Source organism: Dendrobates tinctorius, unplaced genomic scaffold, assembly GCF_039654945.1.
Source record: "Dendrobates tinctorius isolate UK_male_01 unplaced genomic scaffold, ASM3965494v1 ptg000062l, whole genome shotgun sequence".
Lineage (NCBI taxonomy): Eukaryota > Metazoa > Chordata > Amphibia > Anura > Dendrobatidae > Dendrobates > Dendrobates tinctorius.
In genome coordinates this window covers 3,351,745-3,369,841 of record NW_027361730.1, presented here as the reverse complement: position 1 = coordinate 3,369,841, position 18,097 = coordinate 3,351,745, and the positions used below count along the sequence as shown (strand labels likewise).

The 18,097-nt window shown below is 40.6% G+C and overlaps 1 protein-coding gene across 1 annotated transcript in view; it reads left to right on the top strand.

Annotated features, from left to right (window-relative positions):
• The window catches only part of LOC141092857 (uncharacterized), a 68,245-nt gene extending 50,381 nt beyond the window's left edge, over positions 1–17,864 (top strand). Inside the window, exons 8-15 of the mRNA XM_073579172.1 lie at positions 4,896–5,012; positions 5,196–5,328; positions 14,900–15,053; positions 15,277–15,467; positions 16,496–16,633; positions 16,731–17,156; positions 17,567–17,722; positions 17,847–17,864. Of these exons, the coding sequence (XP_073435273.1) occupies positions 4,896–5,012; positions 5,196–5,328; positions 14,900–15,053; positions 15,277–15,467; positions 16,496–16,633; positions 16,731–17,156; positions 17,567–17,722; positions 17,847–17,864 (1,333 nt within the window). The remainder of the gene's footprint in view (positions 1–4,895; positions 5,013–5,195; positions 5,329–14,899; positions 15,054–15,276; positions 15,468–16,495; positions 16,634–16,730; positions 17,157–17,566; positions 17,723–17,846) is intronic.
• Positions 17,865–18,097: the final 233 nt, after the last annotated feature.

Sequence of the window (18,097 nt, the reverse complement as noted above, 5' to 3'; positions counted from 1 at the left end):
CTATGATGCCCATAGTATATTTTTTAAAAATGTACCGTCCATGGGGAAATGTTTGTCAGCCCAGGCACTGCGTGTACATAACGAGAGTGACAGACTGCCCAAAAAAGGTAATTTGGGTCTAAAATGCCTCGATTTTTGGCACACGGATGTATGAGGCGTGTCAGAGATAGATCCCACTGTATAATGTGGCCTGTTTTTAAAGAAAATGCAACATAGTGCTGTATATAACTTGAGTACCAGGCAGGCAAACAATGGAGTACCGGCCTAAAATCCACAAAATTTTTATCACACAGACGTATGAGGCGTGTCACAGATATACCACACTGTAAAATATGTTTCTTTTTTATGGTGGATGCAAAAGACTGCTGAATATAACGAGAGTAACAGACGGCCCAAAAAAGGGAATTTTGGCATAAAACGCCTCAATTTTTGGCACATGGATGTATGAGGTGTGTCAGAGATAGACCCCACTATAAAATGTGACCTGTTTTTTTTTTTGGGGGGGCTAACTAGTGCTGTATTTAACCAAAAGTGACAGCCAGGCAAAAAAGAGAAAACAGCCGTAAACTGGCCAAAATTTCAGCACGCACAGATATGAGTTGACACGAAGATACCGCAACAAAAATGTGTGGCCTGTTTGGTTTTTTTTACTAAATACTGCAGTATTTAAACAAAACTGAGAGACAGGCAAAAAAGAGAAAAAAGCCATAAACTGGCCAAAATTTCAGCACGCACAGATATGATATATGCAATGCTCTATATACACACATACAGTGCATGCAGGTCTTGCACTGATGTGTATACATCGACGTACACTCCCCTGCCTGCCTAACACTGGAACCTGTATACTTCGGAATTAGTCCTGTTGGTTTAGCTGGATGTGAGTATTTGGGATGGTAGACCCCACACTAAGAAATGCCCAATTCTGACCCTATCAAGGCAGCAGCTCTCCCTACACTCTCTCAATCTGGAGCTAAACGCGCCGAGCAGGGCGGCGTCCAGTCCCTTATACCCCTGATGGTGCTGTGCGGCCAGCCAATCACTGCACGACCACAACAAAGATGGCTTTGGCGTTTCATGGCCTGGCAGACAATCCCTGCACCCAATCCCTGATTGGGTCTCTAAAGTCCACCAAAAATGCTGGGTGGAGACCTGAGTTCCCGACGAGTAATCCCGGAAATACTCGGTGCTCGCTGAGTACACCGAGCACAGTGATACTCGGGCGAGTACCGAGTAGTGGCGAGCACGTTCGCTCATCACTAGTATTTATGTCTATTGTCTTATTCAAAAGTGTCAGCAAAGGTAATAATGACTATAAACAACTCAGCTGGTATTAGTGCAGCCTACAGGGTTATTACTGATCCACATGGTTCAGTGCCATCCAGCAGTTTCATAGCACAGTAATTCATTTTTGAAACAAGTGGCTTGCTTTGGACAATCTGTAAAATCTTATAAAGAGGGACTTGTTAAGCAGGGTGACACCAGCCGCCATTTTACTGAAGTGAATAGGAGCTGAGTTGCAGCTCTTGACAGAAGTCACTACACAGTATATGGCGCTGTGCTGCTCCAGATCCTTTCCCTGTTTATATCTGGCCACTGATTAAGCTTAAAGCGACTGATCAATGGGGGAGCTTGGTGTCAATCCCCACCGATCTGTTGATGGACATCAGACTCCACCAATCTGGTGCCAGGTGTCAGCACTATGAACAAAAGTGCTGCTTAATAGATAGATTATGGAAAATTAAACATCTTCACAATTGGATATGTTAATAAAATGCTGTGCAAAGATAAACTAATAATGGTGCCTCTTTTGTAACTGCTTGTGCTCGACCATGTAGAGGTGATTTAGCTGCTGGTTTCCGTGTGCTCCTAATATTAATCCCACAGAAGGAGGGGAGGATAAGCGAATATTCCTTACAGATGTCACTAGTGGGAGCTATTTTAGCTTATGATGTTACTGTCAGCCTTTTCCTGCTGCAGCAGATAACTTTTGAGCTCACCACAATAAATCACAGGAGTCTAGTACAATGAGGAAAGAAATATATATAATATAATGTAATTCTTCATCTTCAAAAAAATTCACAGACGTCTTAAATTTTTTTACAGGCAGGGCAAAAAGTGCCCTATTTTTTAATGGACTGTCCTGGAATTTCTGGATGGTTGTCAACCCTGCCCCCTACTGTGTGATCAATACAAACAGCAGGTGCCAACCAGCAGCTACACCACCTCTACACAATTGGGCATAGGACACAGCAGGGGCACCACAATAAGTTTATCTCTGTACAGCAACACATCCAATTATGAAAATGCTTAGTGTTCTATTATCTATTGATCAAACAGAACTTTGTTTGTAGGACAGCTCCTTTAAGGATTGTTAATTGATAAAATTAGTGCGAACAACCACGGATCCGCAGGTAAAACCACAGCTAAAATGACCTGCGGTTTTACCTGCGGATTGGCCTGCGGTTTTCCCCTGCGGTTTGACACCTGAACAATGGAATAGGTGGCAAACCGCAGCAGAATCCGCAGAAAGAATTGACATGTCAATTCTTTCTGCGGATTCAAAACTGCAACTTTTCCGCAGTTGAAAAACCGCAGCATGTGCACAGCAGATCACATAGACTTACATTGTACTGTACATTGTCTGCAGAACTGCTGCGGATCCGCAGAGGCCAAATCCACAGTGGAACCGCAGCAGAATCCGCAGCGTGTGCACATAGCCTAACAATGTGTCCGTGTGAACCACATGGAGACATTTTCCTTTATTACCGGCAGCAAGGGCTAATACAGGTCTAAGGATCAGTGTAAAACATGTACAGCACACGGATGGAATCAGTGTACCATCCGTGTACCATCTGTGTGCAGTCTGTTTAACACTGCAAAGTATAGGAGAAGCTTTGTAATTTCTTTTTCTTTTGCAATACTGGAAAAACACTGATGACACACTGATCCAAAACTGATTGACAGGTTGGTCACACTCGTCAAACATAGTATTTGACGAGTGTGACCAACGTTTTACTATTGATGCCACCTATGCGGCATCAATAGTAAAAGATAGAATGTAAATAATAATAATAAATAAAAAATATTGTTATTCTCACCTTCCGACGTCCTGCGCAGCCTTCCCGCCTCTCTCCACGCTCCCGATCCCAGTAATCCTTTGCGACAATTACCGCAATGACATCTGTTCTCGCGGGATCGCAACGTCTCGCGGTCATTCGCGATGATGTTGCGCGAATGATCGCGAGACTTCGCGATCCCTTGAGAACGGACGTCATCGCTCGCAAATGCTTACTGGGACCGGGAGCGTGGAGAGAGGCGGGAAGGCTGCGCGGGACGTCGGAAGGTGAGAATAATAATATTTTTTATTTTAAATTCTATTTTTTACAGGGATATGGTACCCAAAGCCCGGAGGACAGTCCCCTCTCCTCCGGACCGTGGGTACCATTCGCAAATGTTCTGCTTAATTTTCGCATGGTGTGCACAGCCACATGAGGAAAGTAAGCAGAACAATGCATTCCTATGGGTGCGGGATCGCCGCGATTCCGCAAAATTAATGAGCATGCTGCGTTTTTTACCGCGAAGCGATTCCGCCGCGGTAAAAAACGCAGCATTAGCACAGCATTGCGGAATCCCATAGGAATGCATGGGATGCTTATTTTTCACGTTTTCGCTGCAAAATCGCGCGGTTAAAACCGCCACGGAAACGCGAAAAAACCGCCACGTGTGAACTCAGCCTAATTGTTCCAATCCTGGTTTTGGTTTACAAATACTGATGTAAAATACTGACCAAATGTTAAATGTCTGCACATGGCCTTAATCTGTTTGCAATCCTGGGCACAAGTATTTAATTTCACTGCAGCTCAATTGCAGGAAAAATTAAGCATTATACAGACAGTTCACATTGAAATTGACAGATTGTCAATCTAACGAATGGACATGGGAGGTTCCAGCTAAAGTCTCATTCACATGTCCGTGTTGTACATGTGTGTTATATCCATGTTTTTCCTGGATACAACATGTATCCAGTATCCTCTATGAGGGGCCGTTCACATGTCCATTGTTTTTCACAGACTGTGCCTGGGCAGAACTCACAGAGACATGTCCATTTTTATCTGGTATCACAGATAACAAGGATCAATACAAGTCTATGGGTCTGAAAAAAACACGTACAGCACATGGATGGCATCTGTATGCTGTTCAGATTTTGCATTGAAGAGTATAGGAGAATCTTTGTAATTTATTTATTTATCCATCCATGAAAATCACTGATGACACACTGATGGTAAAAACGGACACAGGGGTGACACACTGATCCAAAACACTGATGGCAAAAAAAGAAAAGGAAAGATCAGCTCACCACTGCGAGGAATCCTCACCGCCAGCTAACGCCCAGCACGGTTCCAATTAGAAGCAAACATATTGAACTGCAGAAAGGAAGGATCCAGCGGAGTAGGTGGCAGCTAAAATTTAACTTTTTATTTCAATTCAATAAAAAATTTTTTTTTTGCAATATAGCACATGAAGCCAGGTGTATAACGCGTCAATTAGATCAACGCGTTTCGACTGAGAGAGTCTTTGTCAAGATCTAATCTTACAACATACTATCAATAGAAATATAGGGTATGCAAAAAATTCATTGGACGGACAATTAACACAATATGCAAATAACTGGTTGGGCCAGCCTTAGCAGCAACAACTGCAATCAAGTGTTTAAGATCACTGGCAATGTGTCTTTTACAACACTCTGGAGGAATTTTGGCCCGCTCATCTTTGCAGAATTGTTGTAATTCAGCCACATTGGAGGGTTTCTGAGCATGAACCACCTTTTCAAGCAGAATGACTTTTTGGAGCTATGTGTAGCTTATAAAAAGTATGATTTTTTTTCTGTCTAGTGACTTAGTTTGCAGTGTTCACAAGTATCTCCTGCTGTTTGCCCAGAAAATAAAAGTGAAAATGGAATGCAACTTCAGTGCCGCTTTGCTGGTGGTTGAACCATACTGGAAACAGAGGTGAATTACACTTCTTCAGTATATGAATTGTGTAATTTTGCATGTTTACACCTTTACAAGTTTATATTTTATCTTATAATGTAAACAATCACTTGTTTTACTATAAACTCAGTCAAATATTTATTGAATGGCAATTAAGTGGATTAGATTAGCACTGTGATTATCACAATAATTTTAATCTAGATTCTGGGATGAAAAATCTGTTTGTTTGGAACCCTGCTTTGAGGAACTTGCTCATATTCGGCTTACAACAGGCCAAAGGATAAAGCAAAAATTTGAGAAAGAACAACATGGTCCCAAAAAAATGTCAATGGAGGTAAAAACTTTGCATGTTCCAGAAGTATTTTCCTGTTTAAATGTCAAATTGTTTGTTTATTTTCACATTCTTATTTTTTGGATTATCCAGGAAAAACTGCTTTGTGGGTCTTGTAGAAAAAAATGAAATTAATCACTTACTTTAACAGCCAATAAAATACTAATTCAGAACCCGAAGAGGCAATTTGGAATGTAAATTATATTACTATTAAAATAGGGAATGATGGTATAAAAATTTGACGTGACAGGAGGTATTCTTAAATTATTGAAGGCATAAATATGTCTACATAGATAACTGTCAATCACTAAGACTAGCCACTGGACTCATTTTTACTCATAAATCAATCTGCTTCAGTCCCACTGCTCTACACAAAGGTGTCCACATGTAGGGTAGTACGAATAAATTGACATTTAAACTTAGACAGTTATAGGAAACACAAGGCACATCGTCATTGAATTCTATGGTTTTACAGATCAGGACACAATAGAAAATACATATGGTCCTTAGAAGGCGTGAAGGATCCACACCTGCCTGTCCACATGGGCCCAGGGCGGCACGGGAAATGAGAGGATGTGACCCATGCAGTCACTGACTTGGCACCACACTTGCAGAAATCCCTCACAGGCTGAAAGGCCCCTTCCACGAACACCAGTAAAATAGTGCCTGGTCAGCCTGGTAGGACTGCCACCAGGTCCTTGTTCGATATATGCCTGGTTCGTTAACAGGGCTATATCGGGCCAGAAACCAGCCCTGTTAGCATGGAAAATAAAAACGAGAAATGGACATGTGGATCGAGGTAAAAAAGCAGCACAATGTTAAATTATATATTAAATTGACTTAAAGGCACACTAACCAATACCCTATATACCCAGTGGTTATACATACTGTATACAATGGTCAGATAGGCAAATACAATAGTGGGAGGACATAAGATATAAGCAGATGGATCATGTCAATTAACGGGTGATGTTTAATCCTGTGTACGCTGGGCCACTGGGGGCATGGGTAGCCAGCAGGGACCTAGGTCCTTCACAGCATGTTACTCAACACAACCTCTCTTTCAAAGTGGACAACATGCATCAGAGAGAGAGACCACATGGCCTTACATTAAGTTTTATCCCCTTTGGGTCACTTCTCTTCTGCCCTCTGGGCTGAACCTAAATCACCTCCCCTGGAGGTTTGTAGCTAAATATCCTACAACCTATGAAAGATCATATCTCCTTTCTGGACTGTCTTAGGGTGGCGGTTCTGGTGCTATCAGATCCAGATGGGCCCCTGCTACATGTTAAGACCAAGCACGCTGTCGCTACCTGGCTTCTAGTAGCTGTTCCATGTATCTCTATACCCCTGGGTGCTAGAATGGATCGTGAACCCTGGAAAGTGTTCAGTCCGATCCATAGATCATGAAAATGTAACTGGTGTGTGACCAGGACATAAAATAAGTCCTTATTCTCCTTATGAAATCGTAGCTGACTCAACAAAGCAGTTTAGACCTCATGATATCCACATGGCAAGCAAGCCTTTTGTTCTGAGCTGAACTGCTCCAAAGTTGTGAGACCTGTCACTGACAGTCTTTGGACACTTTACCCCTCTTGTGCTGCTGCTAGGTACTCTTTTATAGATGCACTGAAGGGGTTTGTATAATTCCATGCCAAATAGGATAGTGATTGACATTAAAATATATCTCCTATATTCTTCACAGAAAATCTTAAAATTAGAAAAATACAACAACACATAGCAAATTACATCAAGTAATTATTGATATAATAGTAACTATGCAAAAAAGCAGCAGTGTGCGAAAAATTAAGTACACCCCAGGAATCAGTAGCTTGTAGAACCACCTTTAGCAGCAATATAGTTTCTGACTCTTTCTCACATCATTCTGGAGAAATTTTGGCACACTCTTATTTTCAATGTGTTTTAACCCCTTTCCTATATTAGACGTACTATTCCGTCCATGTGACCTGGGCCCTAAGTCCCAAGGATGGAATAGTACGTCATAGCGATCAGCGGCGCCCCCTGCGGGGAGCGCCGCTGATTGCGGCCGGGTGTCAGTTGATTATCACAGCTGACATCCAGCACTATGTGTCAGGGGTGGTCACGGACCGCCCTGGCACATTAACCCCCGACACACTGCGATCAAACATGTAATGTACCGGAGGATCAGGGAAGCATCGGCAGGGAGGGGGCTCCCTCCGTGCTTCCCTGAGACACCCGCAGCAGCACAATGTGCTGCGCTGCTGTGGGAGCCTCCTTCCCTGCAGGTCCACGGATCCAATATGGCGGCGGGGACCTTCGGGGGCCTGCAGGGAGCAAGCATGAGAAAGCCTCCAGCAGTGCCTGCAGATCGCCGATCTGACACACTGCTGTGGAAGGTGTCAGATCAGCAATCTGACATATTACAATAATGTCCCCCCCAGGACAATGTAATAAAGTAAAAAAAAAAAAGAGTGTAAAAATAATTTATAAACAAATCGCTAAATAAATTAAAAAAAAAAATTCCCTAATAAATTCATTTTTTGAAAATAAAAAAAACAAACAATAAAAGTACACATATTTGGTATCGCCGTGTCCGTAATGACCCGCCCTATAACACTGTCCCACTTGTTAACCCCTTTATTGAACCCCTTAAAAGATAAAAATAAAAAACGAAGCAAAAAATAATGCTTCATAATCATACCGCCGAACAAAAAGTGCAATAACGCGCGATCAAAAAGACGCATATAAATAACCATGGTACCAATGACCATGGTACCGCTGAAAACATCATCTTGTCCCACAAAAAACGAGCTGCCACACAGCGTCATCAGCAAAAAAATAAAAAGTTATAGCTCGCAGAATAAAGCGATGCAAAAATAATTACTTTTTATATAAAATTGTTTTCATTGCATAAAAGCGCCAAAACATAAAAAAAGACATAAATGAGCTATCGCTGTAACTGTCCTGACCCGATGAATAAAACCGCTTTATCAATTTTACCACATGCGGAACGGTGTAAGCGCACCCCCAAAAAGAAATTCTTGAAATACTGATTTTTGTTCATTCTGCATCCCAAAAATCGGAATAAAAAGCGATCAAAACATTTCACATGCCCCAAAATGGTACCAATAGAAACATCAACTTGTCCCACAAAAAATAAGGTCTCATATAACTCAGTGGGTCAAAATATGGAAAAATTATAGCTCTCAAAATGTGATGCAAAAACTATTTTTACAGTAAAAAGTGTCTTTTAGCGTGCGACAGCTGCCAAACATAAAAACCGCCATAAATAGTAAATCAAGCCCCCCTTTATCACCTCCTTAGTTAGGGAAAAATAATAAAATAAAATAAAAAAATGTATTTATTTCCATTTTCCCATTAGGGTTAGGGCTAGGGTTAGGGCTGAGATTAGGGTTAGGGGTGTGTTGGGGTTAGGGTTGGAGTTAGAATTGGGGGGTTTCCACTGTTCTGGCACATCAGGGGCTCTCCAAATGCGACATGGCGTCCGATCTCAATTCCAGCCAAAAAAGTCAAATGGCGCTGCTTCCCTTCCGAGCTCTGCCATGCGCCCAAATAGTGGTTTACCCCCACATGTGGGGTATCAGTGTACTCAGGACAAATTGCACAATAGCTTTGGGGTCCTGTTACCCTTAGGAAAATAAAAATTGTGAGTGAAAAGATCATTTTTGTGGAAAAAATATGATTTTTTAATTGTACGGCTGTACGTTATAAACTTCTGTGAAGCCCTTGGGGGGTTCAAAGTGCTCACCACATATCTAGATAACTTCCTTGGGTGTCTAGTTTCCAAAATGGGGTCACTTGTGGGGGTCTTCACTGTTTGGGCACATCAGGAGCTCTCCAAACGTGACATGGCGTCCGATCTGAATTCCAGCCAATTTTGCTGTGAAAAAGTCAAACGGCGCTCTTTCCCTTCTAAGCACTGCCGTGCGCCGAAACAGTGGTTCCCCCCAACATATCAAGTATCAGCGTACTCAGGACAAATTGCACAATAACTTTTGCAGTCCAATTTCTCCTGTTACCCTTGGTAAAATAAAAATTTGAACCTGAAGTAATTTTTTTGTGAAAAAAGTTAAATGTTCATTTTTTTTAAACATTAAAAAAATTCCTGTGAAGCACCTGAAGGGTTAATAAACTTCTTGAATCTGGTTTTGAGTACCTTGAGGGGTGCATTTTCTTTTTGGAATGGTGTCACTTTTGGGTATTTTCTATCATATAGACTCCTAAAGTGACTTCAAATGTGATGTGGTCCCTAAAAATAAAATGCTGTTGTAAAAATGAGAAATCGCTGGTCAACTTTTAACCCTTTTAACTTCCTAACAAAAAAAATTTTGGTTCCCAAATTGTGCTGATGTAAAGTAAACATGTGGGAAATGTTACTTATTAAGTTTTTTGAGCACCATAACTGTGAAATTTTCAAAATTTTTCCCAAATTTCCATTTTTTTCACAAATAAGCGCAAGTTATATGAATGAAAGTTTACCAATAACATGAAGTATAATATGTCACGAGAAAACAACGTGAGAATCACCGGGATCCATGGAAGTGTTCCAGAATTGTTACCTCATAAAGGGACAGTGGTCAGAATTGTAAAAATTGGCCCGGGCATTAACATGTACACCACCCTTGGGAGTAACGGGGTTAAAGAGTTGTCTGGTCAGAATATATTGATGATCTATCCACCGGAGATCCAGATCTCCTCTAAAGGCCCATCACGCACAGCGATCTCACTAGCGAGATCGCTGATTTTGTGACGCCACAGCGATCTCGCCAGCGAGATCGCTGTGTGTGATGGGGATCAGCGACCGGCCCCCCCTGCGACGCTGGACACTGGTTTCTAATGTAAACATCGGGTATCCAGGAGCCACACCTCTTGGATACCCGCTGTTTACCTTGGAAACCGGCGTACACGCTGGTTTCCAAGGTAAACAGTGGGTATCCAGGAGGCACGCGGCTCTTAGATACCCGATGTTTACCTTGGAAACCAGCATGTACGCCGGTTTTCAAGGTAAACAGCGGGTATCCAAGAGCCGCGGCTCCTGGATACCCAATGTTTACATTGGAAACTAGCTTGCTCGCTGGTGCTGATCGCTGGAGGGGCTGTCTTGTGACAGCTCATCCGCGATCAGCCTAGCGATGTCCCAGCGATCCCATCCATGTCGGATCGTTGGTGGGATCGCTGGGACATCGTTATGTGTAACGGGGCCTTAACAGCAGTCAGTGTGGAGGGAGAGAGCTGACAGCACTGTGAGATGCAATATGGGAGGGTTTGTAATGATACATAACTCAGCTCTACTGTATCTCTACATATAAGAAGGGGTGGAAAAACCACTAAAATGCGACTACAGATCCAGTGTAAAAATAGAATATCTTTATTGAGACAAGTATACAGTACAGGACAAAGACAGTGTGGAATAGTGCATAAAAACAACCCACGCAGTATGAACTGCAGAACAGACCCAACTCAGGAACTCATCATATTATATTCCAAAATGGAACAAATATATATATAAGAAATGCATCTGTGGTACACCTAAATACCTTCATGCGCCATATAAAGCCCCATAAGTTATATATATAACTAATAAGGCCCACCTTAACAGCATGTCACAGCATCAGTGTGAGCCCATGAATCACTATAACATAAATACCAAGGGAGCGCTACAAGAGAAGGTCCAAATATATATAGAATATAGGTTCCTGCATAATCCCACAATACCGAGATGAATGTCATATAGCTCTGGCCATAGTCCCAGTCCAGATAGTACTTAGCTCAATTACCACTCATTCAAAAATTCAAATCTCACCAAAATAAGTCGGTAGGTCAGAGAGTCCTGGGGAGGGTCCGTGCGTCTGCCCCGACGCGCGTTTCGGATGCTCGTCCTTCGTCAGGGGGCGTGGTAAACAGCGAGACCGGGGGGTTTAAAAAGGCCGTGGACCGGAAGTCCGACCGGAAGTGACGCATCCGCAGTCATGACGACCAGGGATGTGAGGCGGCGCCAGCGTCTATCAGTGCGCGCCACGGCATACAACGACACCATGGCAACGCACCGATCGCAGACGCCAGAGGCCGCGTCACAGCCCCAGACCATGACACACATACGTGCTGGTCAGGACCGATCATGTGGGTCAAACTGGAATCCATAACAATTAGCACCGGGAATGTTTCTACTCATATAAAGGACATAGTGTTTGGACAAGAAATAGAGATAATCAGAATCGATGAATCAGTTTGAAAATACTAGGGGGCATATAGAATATAATAAATGGCCGTTTATATGTATTCTAGTAAATATATCAATAGCAGCATACATATACTTTAGCCCATTAATTACACATACCATATACAGAGTGGCCCTATGCACATATGTACTCTAATAAAAATATCAATAACAATATATATATATAGTATAGGGCCACATTAACCACATATATCATATAAGGCACACCAATATATATGTTATCAATACTAAATAATGTTTGCCTGTGTACAAATTGCTATGCTATCACTTTAAGGATGAATATACCATAAATAGTATACACTGTGCCAGCCACAAACAAATAAAGCATATAGTATATAATGAAACAGGCAGGTTCATAGATCCATCCCATTTCCCTTCCATTAGATGCCAATAGTACAGTAAATATTGATCCCATATATAAAGGGGAAAAAAATACAAATGTCCCTGCAAAAAACTGCTTAATCAACCCATGAATTGCCTCTAGTGGTTCATTGGTTATCATGAGACACTACTTTTACAAGTACAACAGGGATAAACATATATAATGGATTGTAGATATAACATGTTGATATATGGCCCTCGTAGATCAGGATGTAAAAGGTCCACGGATCCGGCTCCCGATGTAACACAGCATAATAAACTAAAATATCACATATGTGATATACTACGCCACCTGTCCGTGCTCCCTGATCTATGTGGGATTGACCACACGTCAACTGAAAGTTAGGGTCAGGGAGCACGTGTTGGGTATACAGGCTGCGGCGAATGAAAATGATGTTTCAATGCTTAAAACCATACCTAAGCACTTTAAGTTACACCACCAGTGTGATAGCAAATTATTCAGAGTCAAAGGGATAGTTTGAACTTCGGTATTCGGGGAGGTAGACTTTCACTACGTTTAGCCCAGTGTGAGGCAAGATGGATATGGACCTTAAATACGGTCCATCCGAATGGGTTAAATGAATGCCTTAATTTTGCGTCTTTTCTATGATCACCCACTGGCTGTACCATTCTGTGCATTTAGCAATCCATGTTAGTGTGATTGTTTTTATCTGGCTGTCATTAATTTTTATTTTATTTTATATTTCTTATTTTTAGGCCTTTAGTTTATTATGCTGTGTTACATCGGGAGCCGGATCCGTGGACCTTTTACATCCTGATCTACGAGGGCCATATATCAACATGTTATATCTACAATCCATTATATATGTTTATCCCTGTTGTACTTGTAAAAGTAGTGTCTCATGATAACCAATGAACCACTAGAGGCAATTCATGGGTTGATTAAGCAGTTTTTTGCAGGGACATTTGTATTTTTTTCCCCTTTATATATGGGATCAATATTTACTGTACTATTGGCATCTAATGGAAGGGAAATGGGATGGATCTATGAACCTGCCTGTTTCATTATATACTATATGCTTTATTTGTTTGTGGCTGGCACAGTGTATACTATTTATGGTATATTCATCCTTAAAGTGATAGCATAGCAATTTGTACACAGGCAAACATTATTTAGTATTGATAACATATATATTGGTGTGCCTTATATGATATATGTGGTTAATGTGGCCCTATACTATATATATATTGTTATTGATATGTTTATTAGAGTACATATGTGCATAGGGCCACTCTGTATATGGTATGTGTAATTAATGGGCTAAAGTATATGTATGCTGCTATTGATATATTTACTAGAATACATATAAACGGCCATTTATTATTTTCTATATGCCCCCTAGTATTTTCAAACTGATTCATCGATTCTGATTATCTCTATTTCTTGTCCAAACACTATGTCCTTTATATGAGTAGAAACATTCCCGGTGCTAATTGTTATGGATTCCAGTTTGACCCACATGATCGGTCCTGACCAGCACGCATGCGTGTCATGGTCTGGGGCTGTGACGCGGCCTCTGGTGTCTGCGATCGGTGCGTTGCCATGGTGTCGTTGTATGCCGTGGCGCGCACTGATAGACGCTGGCGCCGCCTCACATCCCTGGTCGTCATGACTGCGGATGCGTCACTTCCGGTCGGACTTCCGGTCCACGGCCTTTTTAAACCCCCCGGTCTCGCTGTTTATCACGTCCCCTGACGAAGGACGAGCATCCGAAACGCGCGTCGGGGCAGACGCACGGACCCTCCCCAGGACTCTCCGACCTACCGACTTATTTTGGTGAGATTTGAATTTTTGAATGAGTGGTAATTGAGCTAAGTACTATCTGGACTGGGACTATGGCCAGAGCTATATGACATTCATCTCGGTATGGTGGGATTATGCAGGAACCTATATTCTATATATATATTTGGACCTTCTCTTGTAGCGCTCCCTTGGTATTTATGTTATAGTGATTCATGGGCTCACACTGATGCTGTGACATGCTGTTAAGGTGGGCCTTATTAGTTATATATATAACTTATGGGGCTTTATATGACGCATGAAGGTATTTAGGTGTACCACAGATGCATTTCTTATATATATATTTGTTCCATTTTGGAATATAATATGATGAGTTCCTGAGTTGGATCTGTTCTGCAGTTCATACTGCGTGGGTTGTTTTTATGCACTATTCCACACTGTCTTTGTCCTGTACTGTATACTTGTCTCAATAAAGATATTCTATTTTTACACTGGATCTGTAGTCGCATTTTAGTGGTTTTTCCACCCCTTCTTATATTGCTTTGGCGATGGATCTGAATTTAGGTCCTATTTAACAAACAGAGACATCTAGGTGTGATATACATTATGCCAGGAGTATGTTCTCTTAGTTTGTTTTTGTTTATGAGTTTTTCTCTTGTATCTCTACATAGTATGTTCAGAGATTAGTGAGGAGAGGAGGGTGTGTTCTTTTTTTTTTCTCCTGCTTGACGCTGTCTGCTTACGATTAATCAGCTTCATGCAGGGGAACAAGTACACACCCACAGAAGCAAATCTCTGATAATGCTCAGTTGAACTATAACATCAATTATTACCTAAACTTTACAAGCTAACATCTCTGTAATGGTGGAGAAATTAAGAAATAAAAAGTATGTTTTCTTCAACTCTGTAACCACTATTCTTTATGGTGCCAGTTTAACATGCTCAAACTGGTAAAAGGTTCTCTTTAAGCTATAGTTTGATGTTCCATGATACCAATCTACAAAAAATATATTTTTTCTTGTAGTGTTTGCTGTGTTTATTGACTTTTAATCATACTTGGTTATAAGTATTTAGCTTTGTATTGACTATAAGTAAAGTTTGATAACCAATCAGTCATTTATTTGTATATCAGTTAGATCTATATAGCCAGCTTTATTAGCTATTGTATTTTATTACACGTCTTTTTACAGGAGGACAAAATCTTGTCTTTGCTTAAGAGGCAAGAAGATGCAAGAGACCTCTTATTTCACCTCTTGCAAAGCTGCAGCCACGAGGAACTACAGGAGCCCTCATCTAACTTGCTACACAATCCATCCAAAGAAAATATGGACCCCTTAAAAGAGGGTAAGAGCTCATGTAACAGCTTTGGTTTCATCAGTAAAATTAAATACATGGTGTAATATAGGTAAGAATGGTGTATTTGCATGACATATTTTCACAGCAAGGCTGATAAGGTAAGCTGGTAATTAGAACTGCGACCTGTCAAATACCTGAATAATAATTTTCATTTAAATTAGAAATAAGTTGCAGGGTGTATTTATTGAAAAGGTTTTGTCTACTTTTCCAGTTTCTGAAACAAAAGTAGAACGAAACCCCTTACGACAACTTTTCCTCCTTGCCATGACGGTGACAAAGACATGTTTGTTGGATAATCGTGAAATGGTGACTTGGGGTGACTGTGCAGAGAGACTCCTCGTACAAGTTCAGTTAAAGCAGGAGTTGGAACTGAGTGAGCTCATCCAGGAGTTATCTAGAGGGGTGAGTACATTTTTCAAAAACCATTAACAGTATTAGGAAATGAAATTAAGAATGTATGGATGCTTTTCACATGAAAATCAAAACAGAATTGGCTGTGAATTCATGATTTTAAAGGAAATCTTTGCAATGTAATCATAATGTAGAGACAGAAACCCTGATTCCAGTGATCTGTTACTTACTGGACTGCTTGCTTTTGTTTAAAAAAAAATAAGTGTATGATAAGCAGCAGATTATCACTAGAGGACTAGATGATTTGTACCATGTAGTCCTCCTGCTCTGTGTAACCCCTACCCCACCATTGATTAGCAGCTTTATAATAATGCCCAGTGTACACAGAAAGCTGTCAATCAGTGGTGTGGGCGGGGTTATGTAGAGCTCAGCATTCAGAGAACTGCTAGATCTGAAGCAGAGAAAACAGATATTATATCAAAACTATACAAAACAGCCCAGTGAGGGACACAACACTGGAATCAGTGTCTCTGTCCTTACATCATGCTGCTCTCAGATAACACATCAAAAACCTGGTGACTGATTCTCTTTAAAATAAAGCTATAGTCAAAAGAGGTTTATAAAACAATGTAGATGTTTATTTGTTGGCATGTTATCAATAGCAAATTTGTCGTACTGCAATCACCTAAAAGGCATTAGTGAAAATTCTTTGGAAACTGATGCATGCATATATACCTGAAAGGCGGCCTATTCAGCTACTATATACCCTTATAAAATGCGTTGCTCACATTGGACCCATTTCCCTTTCTTATGATCATTGTGAACACGTGCACGGTTCCAAATCTTCACAATCATAATGAAGGCCATCATTCTCATAGTTATACCGCATTTCCTTCCTAAAAGAATAGAAAGTGACCAGTGTTAATCAAGATGATGTGTCATGATCTAACACGAGTGTGGGAAACTATTTTGATTTTTGTAATGCATCTCACTTGCATGTAAGTTCCTACCTACTCAATTTCATTTCAAACTGATCAATACTTAATCAACTTTCTTACTATACTTCTAAAATGTTATAGGTGAATAGGGATGATCGTAGTGGTCAGCAAATGCAAGAGCCAGTCGTAGAAGGAAGTGATCCCGTGTCTTATCTCATTCAACTACTACAACCTATGACACCAAAAGATCAGCTCAATTTAGAGCAGTTTAAAGCTGAGGTAAGAGGCTGCTGCATCATTCATTCAATGATAGTAATAATGCCTCATAGCAATATCTGTATATAAGATAATAACATGAATGCTCCATATGGTACAGCTTGTCTCTAGCCTAGAATGTATGAAAGTGCAAGAGGAATCAGATAACAAGAATATCAAAGAAGCCTTTGACAATCGGGGAATGATGTTCAGCATTAGTAGGCAAGAAGAAAGCAAGAATATATCAGTAAATGACAACAGCGCCAGAAATATAACACTTGTAGATCAGCAGAAAAAAGATGTCCACCTAAAAATTCCAGAAGAAAGTTCTATCAAGGAAAAGCCACAGGAGAAGATCCATAGAAGACAAAAGGCTATGGTTTCTTCAATGTTAAGAGAGCATGAGAAAGAGCAAGGACATCAATGTGAAAGATGTAAGAAAGAAATAAACTTACTGATGGAAACTCCAGGAAGGGGAACCAGTAAGGTGGCAACATCTACGCAGAATGAAGATAGTGAGCAGACGGAGAAGAAGCATGTTGAGCAGGTAGGATAGTTGGCTTGGACATGGTATATGTCATATCTCTGTGTGTTGCTAGATTAAAAGCATTTCATTATGAGCAGGGGCGTAACTAGCAATCATGTTGATCAAAATGGAGTGCACAACATTAACATTTATTTTACATTACATCAATATATTGACCATGTACGAAAGATCAGCTCACCGCTAGTGTGTTGAGGATTCTCAGGTTGCACAGACATCTCCCTGAACCCCACAGACTTTTCAATCCTAAATATAGAAAAGGTCCAACAATGCAGAGATGGCCCATAAGATTTAACATTTATATTCTATCAAGGTTAAAACAAGCTTATGAAGTGGCCTACATGTTTATTTTGGCAGGTTATGCTTTATTCATGGCCAACAGGAACGTCAATATATTGTCTCTTCTCTCTAAGGCCCCTTCGGATGAGCTAGCCTCATCGGTGATGGAAGCCACAGAGAATCTGATAGCAGGCTTAATGATACTTAAAGCAAAAGTGGAAGAAGTCTATATGAAAAGAGGACCAGGTGAACATTCAACTCAAAGGCCTTCAGGGAGTGACACAAAAGCTGTAAGTGTTTAATATTGGGAAGACTATGTAAATTATAGTCTCAAAATAAAGATATGAACATTTAGTGTTTTGTGCAGTCTTCATAACATATTTGTTATTCCATCTCCTACTTTCTTATACTCAGATTAATACTAGTTTCTGAATTCAAGTCTACTGTAGAAAAAGTGTTTTTGCCTAGAAAACATCCCATAGCATAACTTTTATGATATTATATATTATATTATTTAATAATATCTAAAGGAAACTTCTCCTTAGAGCAAAAATTTGAATGTGGAACTATGTGAATATATCAAAACTTTTGTAATTTCATGGTTTGTTTGAAACATAAGATTATTAGTCAAATCACTACAAGTATATATACAGTATAAGAGATTT